Source organism: Lepus europaeus, chromosome 15, assembly GCF_033115175.1.
Source record: "Lepus europaeus isolate LE1 chromosome 15, mLepTim1.pri, whole genome shotgun sequence".
NCBI classification, from domain to species: Eukaryota; Metazoa; Chordata; class Mammalia; order Lagomorpha; family Leporidae; genus Lepus; species Lepus europaeus.
In genome coordinates this window covers 26,040,648-26,054,535 of record NC_084841.1, presented here as the reverse complement: position 1 = coordinate 26,054,535, position 13,888 = coordinate 26,040,648, and the positions used below count along the sequence as shown (strand labels likewise).

The 13,888-nt window shown below is 42.8% G+C and overlaps 1 protein-coding gene across 3 annotated transcripts in view; it reads right to left on the bottom strand.

Moving 5' to 3' along the window:
• The window catches only part of NPR3 (natriuretic peptide receptor 3), an 85,702-nt gene that overhangs the window by 20,448 nt on the left and 51,366 nt on the right, over positions 1-13,888 (bottom strand). For all 3 annotated transcript variants that reach the window (XM_062212313.1, XM_062212312.1, XM_062212310.1), the window contains exon 4: positions 265-400. In XM_062212313.1, the coding sequence (XP_062068297.1) occupies positions 265-400 (136 nt within the window). The remainder of the gene's footprint in view (positions 1-264; positions 401-13,888) is intronic.

Genomic DNA, 13,888 nt, shown 5'->3' with positions numbered 1-13,888 from the left:
AAGAAAATGCATAGAGTTGTTCTCTAAACCAACAGAAGACGAGACATTTCCTGTTTCAGTGAGATCTTGTCAAAGCACTTTCAGGTACATTATCTCATCTGATTTTCACAAGCAACCGGTCAGGTGGATTGATCTTGATTTACTATCTTTCCTTCACAGCTGGGAAGGAAAGGCCTCATAGTTGCAACAGAGAGAAAAAACAGAACCTGGGAAGAAGCAGCTCAGTGGGCCATGGTGTTGTTGCCTTAGAGACTGAATCCCCACCTTCAAATGTTCTGTTCCAAGTCTGCTGGATAATTTTCCCTCCATCCTTCTTGCTGTAACCAGCTCTGAGTACTTCGTGTAAAGCCAGGACGTAGAGGAGGATGGCGTCGTGGAATCCTTCAACAAACATGTTCACCTGTAAAGGAAACCCCAGTTGAGTGAGCCCAAGCACCAACTGACTCACATTCAGGAACTACACAGCAATCAAGATGGTTAACAAGCTAGACTTGAGGTCTCCAGGCAGTGGCAGAAGTGGGCAGAAGGGCAGCAAGTAAGAGTCACACTATGGTTTTCCTGGCACTGACTGAAGGAGGAAAGTCTTTCCCCAGTTTGGGAATTTGGAGAACAAATATTACAGAAGTCAAGACAACTGAACTTGTTGATCAGGTTAAGCATCCCAGGGGCATCAACCGCTGCTGATGGCTCCCTCTGCACAGCTGTTCTTCCCCCACCCCCCGCCACCATTCACTCTGCACCTCAAGCCAAACTAATTTTGTTTTCTCCACCCTCAAAACCCCTCTTGAGCTCTCTGTGCTTACAGGGGGAACAGGACTGAAAGAACACTCATCCTTGGCTACTCTTGGATGCCTGCTTGCATGCTGGCATCGAGGAGCTGGTGTGGTACATGCATCAAGTGCGTGCTGGTGTGCAATGGTTGCATCCTCTCTTCAAAATGTCTCAGGCTTTCTTTCTAATTGTGTTTTCAGTGATTCCAGTGTGTCTGACCGCTCCCTACCCTGACCACCTGTTAAGTTCCAAGGGCAGGAACTGAAAACAGTTTGGGGCTGTTGTTATATTCCAGTTGAGTCCCTGCTCAAGTAGGATAGTCCTTGCCCTAAAGTAACTTAACAGTTGCATAAACATAAACACTAGTCATGTGAACTTGGGGAAAGTTGCTTAATCTCTTTGAGCTTCCTGTCTTCTGTATATTGACCATAATACTAGTGCTTGCTGCAAGAAGTAGTTGCAAGAACTACCAGAGTATTTCAAACCGGGAAAAGGGAATGAAGAGATAATCTCATTTTTGTGCAGAAATTGAAATCCATGAATAGCCTTTTCATAATGTGCATTTTTCCATAGGTATGTATTTCAATTTTTTTGCATCAAAATAAACCAATCATTTACTTTAATTTTCCACATACTTTTTGAAGCCCCCTCATGAATGACACAACTAACCTAAACTGCTTAATATCATAAACTTGGTGCATATCAACTTTTCAATAAATATAAGCCAATACTATTATGACTATTTTGTGGACTGAAAAAGTGTCATCAGTGCTATGTTATAGACCTGTTCAGGATACAATAAGAATACCAAAAAAGTGTTTAATTGACATTATGGGTGAGTGGAAGAGGAGCAGACAAGAGAGACTCCACAGTGGTGGTGAAAGTTAACTGAGTTCTGAATTTAAAGAGCTGCTTCACAGGATGGGAAGTTGGAGAAATATTGCAGGTAGGTAAATGTGGGCAAATGCAGACTCACAGCACAACCCCCTGATGGCCTGGTGCATTTTAGAAACTGTGAATATTTTGCTAGACTGGGGGCAGGAAGGGCAAGATCATGCCATGTCTTTTGGAGACATGGCTGGAGAGGCGAGGGGAGTCAGATCATGAAGAAGAAACAGGAGGCCAGACTGAGGAATGTGGGCTGTCCTCACCCAGCATTTGATTGCTCTGGTTCACTTTAGTTCCTCCCCTAACTCAATGATAAGCACCTTTGGTAAATTCTAATGCCACATTTAAACCCACTGAACATGATATGAGCAAACACAGTCAGGAAACACGGAGTAGCTTGCAAACAAACTCTATCAAAAAAGTTCAAAATATCAAAGACTTCTGATTTCAAGAAAAAGGGCATGAATGGGGCACTCCACAGAAGACCATTGTGAGACTCCTGGATGAGGCACTGCTTGACCCATCTTTAGGGATAAAGCCCTGTAGAAGGCAGCCACAGCGTCCATCACTGGATGGAATGCACATTCACAGTAGGCACAGTTCAGTGTCCAGTTCCACGGGCTCATCCCACCCTACAGGATTTCCGATTTGGCCAAGTCGGTGCTGAGAAGCAGTTCAGAGTAATAGTTAAAGAGCCTTTCCAGCTCTGCCACTTTCTGGCTGTGATTCTGCACCACTCTGAGCCCTTATGTACTCATCTGAAAAATGAGGAAAATACTAGTACTTACCTTACGGAGTTGCTGTTAGGTTTAAATGAATGAATAAATGTAAGAGACTTGGAACAGCATCTGACAAAGTCAACGCTTACTGTTAGCTTTGGTTGTTGCTGTTGTCTACAGAGGGAGAATGATCAACCTAGAAATCTTGGTTCATCTCTAATTCCTAATGTATATATGAGAAAACAAGTGATTTTCTTACAGTTTTAACACATATTATTGATCCAGTGTACACTTAACAGGAACCAAGGCCCCTCATTCAGGCCGTGGTACCCCAGGCAATTCTAGCTTCCACAAGCCATGCCCTGAATTCTCTCCAGGAATGATGACACAGCCCAAGCTAGTGGATCCCACTGACCCTCTGAGAGAGGAGGAGGGCAGGAGAGAGTACTGGCTGACAGGTGAACTCTGCATTAACTGGCTGGACCCCCAACCCAGTCTTCACTCCAACACATTCCTTAATCTTTCTAACCCTCAAGTTCATCATCTGTTAAACTGGGTATTAGTACCGACTCATCTCATAGAGCTCTTTTGGGGTTAAATGATATAGTGCATGTAACACATTTAAAACAGTTCTTGGGGCCATGAAAGCAACTGGTAGGTGTTGGCTCCTACTTTTAGCTGTCAAGCATAAGTCTTGGAGTCACTAATTTTTTTAGGCAAAGAAGAATGATGTAAAATAACATCTACCTGTCAAAGATAATTTTCTGCTGCTTTGGCCATGTTAATTCAATTTTCCAAAGGAATATGAAATTCTCACTCAGGCCATGAGATCATCATGGCTTGAGAAAGGACTCATGCTGATGAATTTTTACCAGTAGTCTTCACCTGTGTCATTTAATTCACATGCCACAGTATATGTTTGAAAAATATATTGGCCGGCACCGCAGCTCAATAGGCTAATCCTCCGCCCACAGCACCGGCATACCGGGTTCTAGTCCCTGTTGGGGTGCCGGATTCTGTCCCGGTTGCCCCTCTTCCAGGCCAGCTCTATGCTGTGGTCCGGGAGTGCAGTGGAGGATGGCCCAAGTGCTTGGGCCCTGCACCCCATGGGAGACCAGGAGAAGCATCTGGCTCCTGGCTTCGGATCAGCGTGATGCGCCGGCCACAGCGGCCATTGGAGGGTGAACCAACGGCAAAAGGAAGACCTTTCTCTCTGTCTATCTTTCACTGTCCACTCTGCCTGTCAAATATATATATATATATATATATATATATATATATATATATATTCCCGGGCTGGTGCCGGGGCATAGCAGGTAAAGCTGCTGCATGCAGTGCCGGCATCCCATATGGACACTTGTTTGAGTCCTGGCCACTCCACTTCCAATCCAGCTCTCTGCTATGCCCTGGGAAAGCAGTGGAAGATGGCCCAAGTGGAAGATGGCCCCTGCACCGTAGTGTGATACCCATAAGAAGTTCCTGGCTTTGGATCAGTACAGCTCCGGCCATTGCGGCCATCTGGGGAGTGAACCAGCAGATGGGACATCTCTCTCTCTCTCTCTCTCTCTCCTTCTGCCTCTCTGTAACTCTGCCTTTCAAATAAATAAATACTTAAATATATATATATATATATATATATATATATATATATATATATCTTCCCTTTGATAACTGCATAGAAAATATCTTGCTACAGTGGAAATCATGCAATCACAGAGTTGTAGAAGGTGAGAGGAATAGGTGCCTAGTCTAATCTCTCCTTACTTTGAGACTGCTGACCTCAATCTGTCTGCATTCTGTACTTGACTGCTGTCCCCAGAAGCTCCTTGTTTCTGGAACACCTAGGATGGTCACTGCTTAAACGTCCAGCAGCTAAGCCACACCATTCACCTCTCTTTCTGTTCCTCCTGTCCCCTTCTTGAAACCCTAACTCAGGGCCACCACACTAATGGTGGTCACCCACACACACCACTGGACGTGCACCCCAACACCACTCCATCCAGGCCTTCTGTTCCCTTTCCTCTTGACATGCATTCTACAAGCCAGGATGTGAAGAACAATTATCTGGCCAAGAAAGATGAACTTGGTTTGCTTTGTCCTAACAGGTTCGAAAGTGGGTGAAAATACAGAGAACACATGCCAAGCTCTGAAAACACACTCTCTCTCTTGATTTGCAAGTGGATCGCAAAAGTTACCTTCTTCCCTTTCAAAGAGGCTGAGTGTCTCCCTCTCTTGCCAAAATTAGCAGGAGAGCTGCTGTTCCTGCTGAGGCTCGCTGGCACCCCAGCCTGCTGCGGGGGAGGTTTCATAACACCTACCTCATCGGCCCTCAAGCCAGAAGCAAAACCCTAGGGACCATCTTTTCTCAAGGAGAACATTTGCACATCCACACGTGTTTTTTAGTGGGAGGAAAGCCCGTTAGCACATTATAGACACTGAAAATTGGAAGTGAAAATTAAGAGGGAAAAAGGGAAGGAAAAAAAAAACCCCAGAGTATTAAGTTGCATCAATAACACTTTCTACTGGACCTCTGGACTGAAAGGAACAAGGTCATCCAGTCTGTGTCCTGCCTCTGGACAACTGAACCTCAAGTCCTGACTGACACCTGTCATGCTGGTGTTACCAATTGCAGAAAATGGGATTCCCTGTTCTAGTACCTGGCATCCTTTCTAGCCAGAATGTGCATGGTCATAACTCTTCATTAAATCCCTAAATGCAGCCATTCTGCTGCAAGAAGCTGAACGGGCTGGATTAAAAGAACAGTGCAGTTTACAATCTCCCCTCAACAGCACTGCCACTCCCCATGGACATGTAGGCACAGAGTGGTAAAGTGGACCACCATGAGGACCAGCTCCCGAGTGATCATGATTTACCCTGCAATTAAATAAAGTATCTGGCATTCAAACAAGATGAAAAGCATTCACCATCTTCCACTCATTCTGGGAAGTCTGCCAGAAGAAGGTAGCATACTCCCAATAATCTCTTATCATTGCATCCCAATTCACTCACTGTGCCCTACGCACTTGGCTAGCATCTGGTATGCTCAGTGAAAGATGCCATGTTTGATACTGGCATGCCTCTCTAATAGTATCTGCCAGCCGCATCTATTTACTGCTGTTTTTCTTAGTCCTCCAACATGGGGAAAGCTGAATAGAGATCTTGTTATTATTTCTTTTTTAACGGAGCTTTGAGTTGCCATTCCTGGCATGGCTCCTATCTGACAGTGTGGGCAGCACCTTTCTCGTTTCCCCCTGGAGGAGGAAAATGCATACTGAGTCGAATTCCTCAACGCTTGTGTTCCAAACCAGTAAGCAAAGAATGCTGTGTGCCTCGGTGGTTCTGTAAAGTGAGAGCACTCCAGCTCGTGGATGTCTGAGGAAACCTGTATAGCTCTCAGATAGCGGCTGCTGAGAAAATGCTACCAAAGTTCAATGCAAGGCTAGGCTGTCCCTGGGTTTTGCTTGGGGTATTCACACAAACTCAAGGGTATCACATGGTGGTTCTATCTTTCTTACCACAAGCCAATTATGAGGGAAGCTGAGGGTATGGGGCAACATTTCTCAAGAGTCCTTTGAAAAAAGATACACCTTTTAACTTCCCATTTGGTTGAAAGGGATATTGAAGAAAGGGAATTTTGGGTGGAGGGCAGGTGAGAGAAGAGATGGCCCAGGACCTGTCCTTCCCCCATCACTGTTGACAACAGCAGCATAATCCTGTCCAATTAGGATCAAGACCCTGAAAACTAACCTTGCCCAGCTCTCCTGGGTGCCTGAAGATGGCAGACTGCAGAAGGAAGTGGCCTGGGAATGCCACAAGGGTGGTCCGAAGGCTAAAGGGTGTTCTGCATTTGAGGATCACTTTACAAGTGATCGCCATACTTTGTTTCCATGCAGTTTCCTTTTGAATCATAACAGCAGCAACCACCACACCTGAGCTCACAACCTCAACACCTCAGGGGCTCTCGTGCCTTCTGACGGACACCCCAGTGTCTGCTCTTCTCTATGGGGCCCCCTTCATGGAATTCACATTTGTCCCCTGCTGCCTTATGTTAGCCTGGAGAGAAGTCAGCCTGAGCATCTGAACCCTTATCCAGCTGAAACCCAAGGAATGCAAAGGGCAAGGCTGATGTCAGTCAAGCTGAGAGCCGGAATCTCCACCTACACACAGCTCTGCACTGGATGCGAGCACACCTGGCAAACTTCTTTCTCCCCGAACTGAAGCTATGACTTATTGGGGGTGGGAGTTTGCCCTAACTGTCCCAAATAATCATTTCCATCCTGAGCTCAGCTTTACGCCTGTAGCAATGCCCTTGACTGGCAAATGAACTTAGATCTTGTAGCCTCCAATGTGGCTGCCTGCAGACTGGAGCAGATCGTTTTCTCTCCCATCACCTAGGACAGAATGGCTCGTGAAACAAAAGCAGTCCTGGGAAGATTCTGCAGTAAGGCTGTGGACCCTCATTCATCTCCCAGAATGACTGGCACAGCAGTGGGGGCCGAGCACAGGCTGCAGGGCTAGCACATGGGATCCACTGTCACCAGCAATCCCCGGCAGGGAAAAGCACCCAGGGCCCACTCATGGAGAGCAGTGAGGAAGATTCCATGGGCTTTACTTTTAGAACTGGCAGATATGGAGCACAAGGGAAGGAGACTGGCTTTTTAAAATTCTCTTAGTGCAGTCACCTGATATATTTGCTCTTTGAATGCAACACACACACGTCACGTAGGGATGCTGCTCATCACCCATCATCCCAGAAGGCTTAGTTGGGAAAGACACACGCATCATGACATAACTGTCCCTGGCTTTCAGATGAGCAAGTGACTGATACCTGTCCTTGGCCTTAGCAGAGTCCACAGCCAGATATACCTCTGGAATGCTGGCGATCCAACCACCACAGCACTGTTCAAACTTATGCTGACCTCTCTTCCCAGAGCGCTATGCTGTCAAAGTACAATGTTGAGATGGGCAAAGGCAGAAACCAAAACCCAACAGGAGAAGAGCAGGGGCAGGCAGCCAGTACCCTACACACACTCTGCTGGGCAGTGATGCAAACCCCAGACAGGAAGGGGAGAGTGACCAAGCCAGCTTGAGATGGGAAGGGCAGAAGTCACTAGAGACCAGGAAGTACAAGTTGCTGTCCTGCACAGAGGCCACAGCTGGCTCTCTCCCACTGCCACTGGCCTCGCAGAGTCTGGTAACCTCTTCCTCTTCCTATCTCTTCCAGTCTAGGAATGATAATAGCACCTCATTTTTGCAGGCCCAGGAGGTCTTTGTCATCCTTCCCTGTTTTTCCTTAATCCCACACATACCTCTGTAAACAGTACCTTTATTGGGTTCTCTTTGATTTCCCTTAACTATGTCTTCATTTCCTCCCAGGACCCTCACTTATGGATATGTGAACCTCAGTGATTCTTGTGAAAGCCTTCTCTGAATCGCTCAGGCCTGCCTTTGCTCTGCGTGTGCGCTTAGTGCCAACTCATGATTTCTCACATCAGTCTAGTGCATACCTTTGCATGTCTGCATACCTGCCACTGCGCAAGATCCTTGATGCACAAGCCACGTACCTTGGTTTCACTAGAAATTGTGTATCCTGCATCAGACACAGAGACTGCAGCACTTGAGTCAACTCCACTGTCACCTGTCACTTCCTCCTACTCCCACTGTGCTTGTCTCTAGCATGCCACCAACACTCAGTTGCTGCTACAACTGTTCTGTAAGCTGGGAGAAGAAACCTCAAGGTTTGTTATAGTGACACTTAAAATACAGGTAAATGGGCACAAATGAGGATTTTAGACAGTCTTAACAAATTATATATGGGAGCTATTCAAAGTCTTTCTTTTCTCTTTTTTAATATAACTTATTTTTTATTTATTTGAAAGGCAGGAAACAGTCAGAGAGAGATCTTTCATCCATTTGTTTACTCCCCAGATGCCAGCAATAACAGGACTAGATCAGGCTGAAGCCAGGAGTCCAGAACTCAGTGGGAGTCTTCCATGTGGATGGTAGGGTCCCACTATCTGAGCCATCAACTGCTGCCTCCAGGGTGCTCGCAAGCAGGAAACTGGAATCAGGGGCAAAGCCAGGACTTAAACCCACGCACTCTACTATGGGATGCAGGTACCCCACACAGCAACTAACCATTGTACCAAACACCCAGCCCCCTTCTTTGCTCCTGAGTCTCACATAGCTGGGATTGCCATAACAGTGGTTCAGCAGCTACTGCTAAGGGAAAGACTTCCAGGTTTTAACACCAATACAGGGGCTGGTGCTGTGGCTCACTAGGTTAATCCTCTGCCTGCGGGGCTGGCATGCCATGTAGGCACAGGTTCTAGTCCCAGTTGCTTCTTTTCCAGTCCAGCTCTCTGCTACGACCCAGAAGGGTAGTGGAGGATGGCCCAAGTGCTTGGGCTCCTGCCGGGGGGAAGCACCTGGCTTCTGGCTTTGGATCAGTGCAGTTCTGGCTGTAGCAGCAATTTGAGGGTGAACCAACAGAAGGAAGACCTTTCTCTCTGTCTCTCTCTCTCACTATCTATAACTCTACCTGTCAAATAAATTTAAAAAAAACACCAATACAGAAATGCCCATACTAACACTAACGAAACACTTCTCATCCAGTGAATGAGTTAATTTAGTTTCGTTTGAGAAATCTTTTCCATCAAATTTGCTATAAAAAAATAAAATAAATTAAATTAAATGTCATCTCTCTTGCAACCAATTCAATTTCCTACATTTTGAATGTTGTTTGCTAACGAAGATAAATCATGAAGCACTGTTGGTAACTTTTGGGGTGTGGTAATAGTATTATAGTTCTGTTTTTGTCTAAAACAGCAGTCCAGTTGTGGCCAAGTAGTTTGCTCAAGATTAGCTCTCACAATAACAATCATATAGGCAAGAAAAAAATGATCAGGCAGTGACCTGGAGATTATCTAAATGTTGGAATTAACTGATAAGTTAATGATTAAATGAGTTTAACATTAAATTGATAAAACAATGGTAGCAAATATTTTTAACATTTCAAAAAAAAGATGGAGTTCATGAATTGGAAGACTCAATATCATCAAAATGTCCACACTGCTGAAAGCAATTTACAGATTCAATGCAATCCCAATCAAAATACCAATGACATTCTCCTCAGATCTAGAAAAAAAAGATGCCAAAATTCATATAGAAACACAAGAGACCCCAAATAGCTAAAGCAATTTTAAACAAAAAAAATAAAGCCAAAAGCATCACAATACCAAATTTCAAGAAATATTACAATGCAGTTATAATCAAAACACCCTGGTATTGACACAAAAACAGACATGTAGACCGATGGAATAGAACAGAAATTCCAGAAATCAATCCACACTCACATCTACAACCAACTTATCTTTGACAATGGAGCTAAAATAAATCCCTGGAACCAGGACAGTCTCTTCAACAAATGGTGATGGAAAAACTATATCTCTGTGTGCAGACGTATGAAACAAAACTTCTACCTTAAACCTTACACCTTACACAAAAATCCACTCAAAATGGATCAAAGACCTAAGTCTATGACCTGATAAATCAAATTATTAGAGAACATTGGGGAAACCCTGCAATACATTGGCATAGGCAAAGACTTTTTGAAAAAGATCCCAGAAGCACAGGCAATAAAATCTAAAATTGACAAATGGGATTACACCAAGCTGAGAAGCTTCTGCACTGCAAAAGAAACATTCAGCAAAGTAAACAGGCAACAGACAGAATGGGAAAAATATTTGCAAACTATGCAATTGATAAAAAATAATATCCAGCATCTATAAAGAGCTCAAGAAATTCAACAACAACAAAACAAACAATCCCATTAAGAAATGGGCAAAGAATTTGAACAGGCATTTTTCAAGAAAGGAAATGCAAATGGCCAACAGACATTTGGAAAATGCTCAGGATCACTAGCCATCAGGGAAATGTAAATCAAATCCACTGTGAGGGTTTCTAACCACTGTGAGGATTTCTAACCCTAGTTAGAATGACTCCCATACAGAAATCAACAAGCTACAAATGCTGGCAAGGATGTGGAGGAAAAGGTACCCTAATCCACTACTGGGGGAATGTAAACTGGTACAGCCACTGTGGAAGACAGAATGTAGATAACCTTAGAAATCTGAACTTACCATGTGATCCACCCATCCCACTCCTGGGAATTTACCCAAAAAGAAATCAGTATATGAAAGAGTTATTTGTACTCCCATGTTTATAGCAGCTCAGCTCACAATAACTAAGATATGGAATCAATCCATATGTCTATCAAATGATGGCTGGATAAATTATGGCATATATATACACAATGGAATACTACTCACCTGTAAAAAAAAGTCAAATCCTTTTTTTTTTTTTTGCAACAAAATGGATGCAACTGGAAACCATTATACTTAGTGTAATAAGCCAGTCTCAAAAAGACAGATATCATATGTTTTTCCTGATCTGGGGTAACTAATAGAGTATCTAAAATGTAATGTATTGGAGTGAAATGGACGTTTTTAGATTCAATGATTTACAGCTCTTGCCTCTACTACTGAGGAACAGTGTTTTTTTCTTCATAGTATTTGTTGAACTCTCTATTTAGTGTAGGATTAACCTTATGAGTATAAAATAAACTGAAAATAAATTTTTGTAAAAATTAAGATTGGGAATAGGTGAGGGAGAAGGAAGAAGGGTTGGAGCTTGGGCAGGAAGGGAGGGTAGGATGGAAAGTGTCACTATGTTCCAAAATCTGTATATTTGAAATACATGAAATGTGTACACCTTAAATAAATTTTTTAAAATAAATAAATAGATAAAAGAAAAAAGAAAAAAAAGATGGACAAAAAGAGTGATCAGATAAACAAGTTTTTACAGAAATTGACAAGTTCAGTCTAAATCTATATAGAAGAAAAGGACAAAACTTAGAATAGGCAAAACTTTCTTGAAAGAAAAGAACAATATAAGGCAACCAACACTGTAGCATACCAGGTAAAGCTGCAGCCTGAGATGCCATCATCCCATGTAGGTGCTATGTTGTATCCCAGCTGCTCCACTTCCAATCCAGCTCCCTGCTAATGGCCTGGGAAAAGCTGCAGAAGATGGCCCAAGTGCTTGGGCCCCTGCTACCCACATGGGAGACCCTGATGGAGCTCCTGGCTCCTAGCTTTAGCCTGGTCCAGCCGTGGCCATAGTGGCCATCTAGAGTGAACCACTGAATGGAAAGTCTCTCTCTCTCTCTCTCTCTCTCTCTCTCTCTGTAACTCTGACTTTCAAATAAGTAAATAAATCTTAAAAAAACAAACAATGTACAGGCTCACATTACCAGACTTCAAGATTTACTTAAAGCTACAATATCTAAGACAATATGGAATCAGTATAAAGGCAAATAGATCAATGAAACAGAATAATCTAAAAATAGCTCTTATACAGCCATCTGAATCTCAACTCTAGTACCTAAGCATTTCAGTGGGAAAAATAAACACACAGGTACAACAACAACCAAAAAAATTGGAAAAAAACTAAAACTTGATACCTAACTCACAGAATATACAAAGGTTCATTTGAAATAGAGCATAGACCTAAACAAATAAGCTAAAACTTTTATAATAAAGCTCTGAAAGAAATAGGAGAATGTCTTTTTGACTTTGAGATTGGCAAACAGGATATATAAAAGCCCTGAACATTTATAATGAGTTCCTTTAAATTAAAATGAAAACTCTAGTCCTCAAGACAAGCCATTAAAAAGATTTAAAAAGTGGGACCAGTGTTGTGGTGCTGCAGGTTAAGCCACCACTTGTGACACCAGCATCCCTTATCAAAGTGCTGGTCCAAATCCTGGCTACTTCACTTCTTATCCAACTTCCTGCTAATGTGACTGGAAAGATAGTGGAAGATGGCCCAAGTGCTTGGGCCCCTGCCACAGGATAGAGATCCTGGCTCCTGGCTTTGGCCTGACTGAGCCCCAGGTATTGCAGCCATGTGCACATGTGTGGAGTGAAATAGCAGATGGAAGATATTCTCTCTCTCTCTCTCTCTCTCTCTCTCTCTCCCTCTTTCTCTATCAATCTGCCTTTCAAATAAATAAGTCCATGTTTAAAAAAAGATTTAAAAGTAAGCAAAAGACTAAGAGAAAATAATCATACAACATGTATCAAATTTACATTTGGAATACAAAAAAGAATTCAAATAATAAAAATACTAGGGGCTGGCGCCATGTCGCAGTAGGTTAATCCTCCACCTGCAGCGCCAGCATCTCATATGGGTGCAGGTTCCAGTCCCAGCTGCTCCTCTTCCAATCCAGCTCTCTGGTGTGGCCTGGGAAAGCAGTAGAAGATGGCCCAAGTGCTTGGGCCCCTGCACTCATGTGGGAGACTCGGAAGAAGCTCCTGGCTCCTTTCTCTCTATCTCTCCCTCTCACTGTATGTAACTCTACCTCTTAAATAAATAAATATAATGTTTAAAAAAATACTAATAACTCAATTTTTAAATGGAAAAATACCTCATAGTCAACTGGCAGCTGAAAAGAGGCTCAAAATCATTACTCATCAGGGAAATACAATTTAAAGGCACAAGAAACCATTCTCATACATCCACACATCAGAATAGCTAAACTTAAAATGCTGCCAATGCCAAATGTAGATGAGGTTGCAGAATAGCTGTAATGTTCATACATGGCCGTAGGACTGTATAATGGCACTGTTTTGGCCAGCTCCCCTAAAGTTACACATACATCTGTCCTAGATACTTCAATTCCTAGATACTTACTTACAATTCAATTCCTAGATACTTACTCAATGGAAATGAAAACCTATATCCACAATCAAGATTAACACAAGAATGCTCATTGCAGTTTTAGAGACAGTCCCAAACCGGGGGTTGGAGGTGGAAAATAAACAAACTATGGCATATTTATACAAAACAATATCACTCAGCAGTTCTGTAAAAAGAAGAAGAAACTACAAATATATATAATACTATGTAAAATCTCAAAAGCAGCAAGTGGAGTGAAAAGAAGCTAGACATAAAATATATATTTGCTATGTGCATGAACTCAAGACTGGGCAAAATTAATGTATGGTAATAGAAATCAGGAGAATGGTTGCTCATGCAGGGGAAAATTGATTGAAAAGGGGAATGAAAGAACTGTATCTGATCATACAAATGTTCTATTTCTTGGGTAGAGTGACAGTTACACAGAAGTAAACACTTATCAAAGTTACCAAGTTGTGCTATTAAGATCTACGGCTTCACTGTGCATAAGCTTTATTTGAATGAAATAATAAAGATTCTTATCTTTTAGACATAAACTAAAATATTTACAAATGAAATGATGCCTTGGATTTGTTTCAAAATTATCAAGTGGGTGAGGATGGGAAAAGTGTTTTTTTTTTCTTTTAAATTTATTTTATTTATTTGAAAGACAGAGTTACAGAGACAGGTAGAGACAGCAAGAGAGGTCTTCCATCTGCTGGTTCACTCCTCAATTGGCTGCAACAGCCGGAGCAGAGCTGATCCGAAGT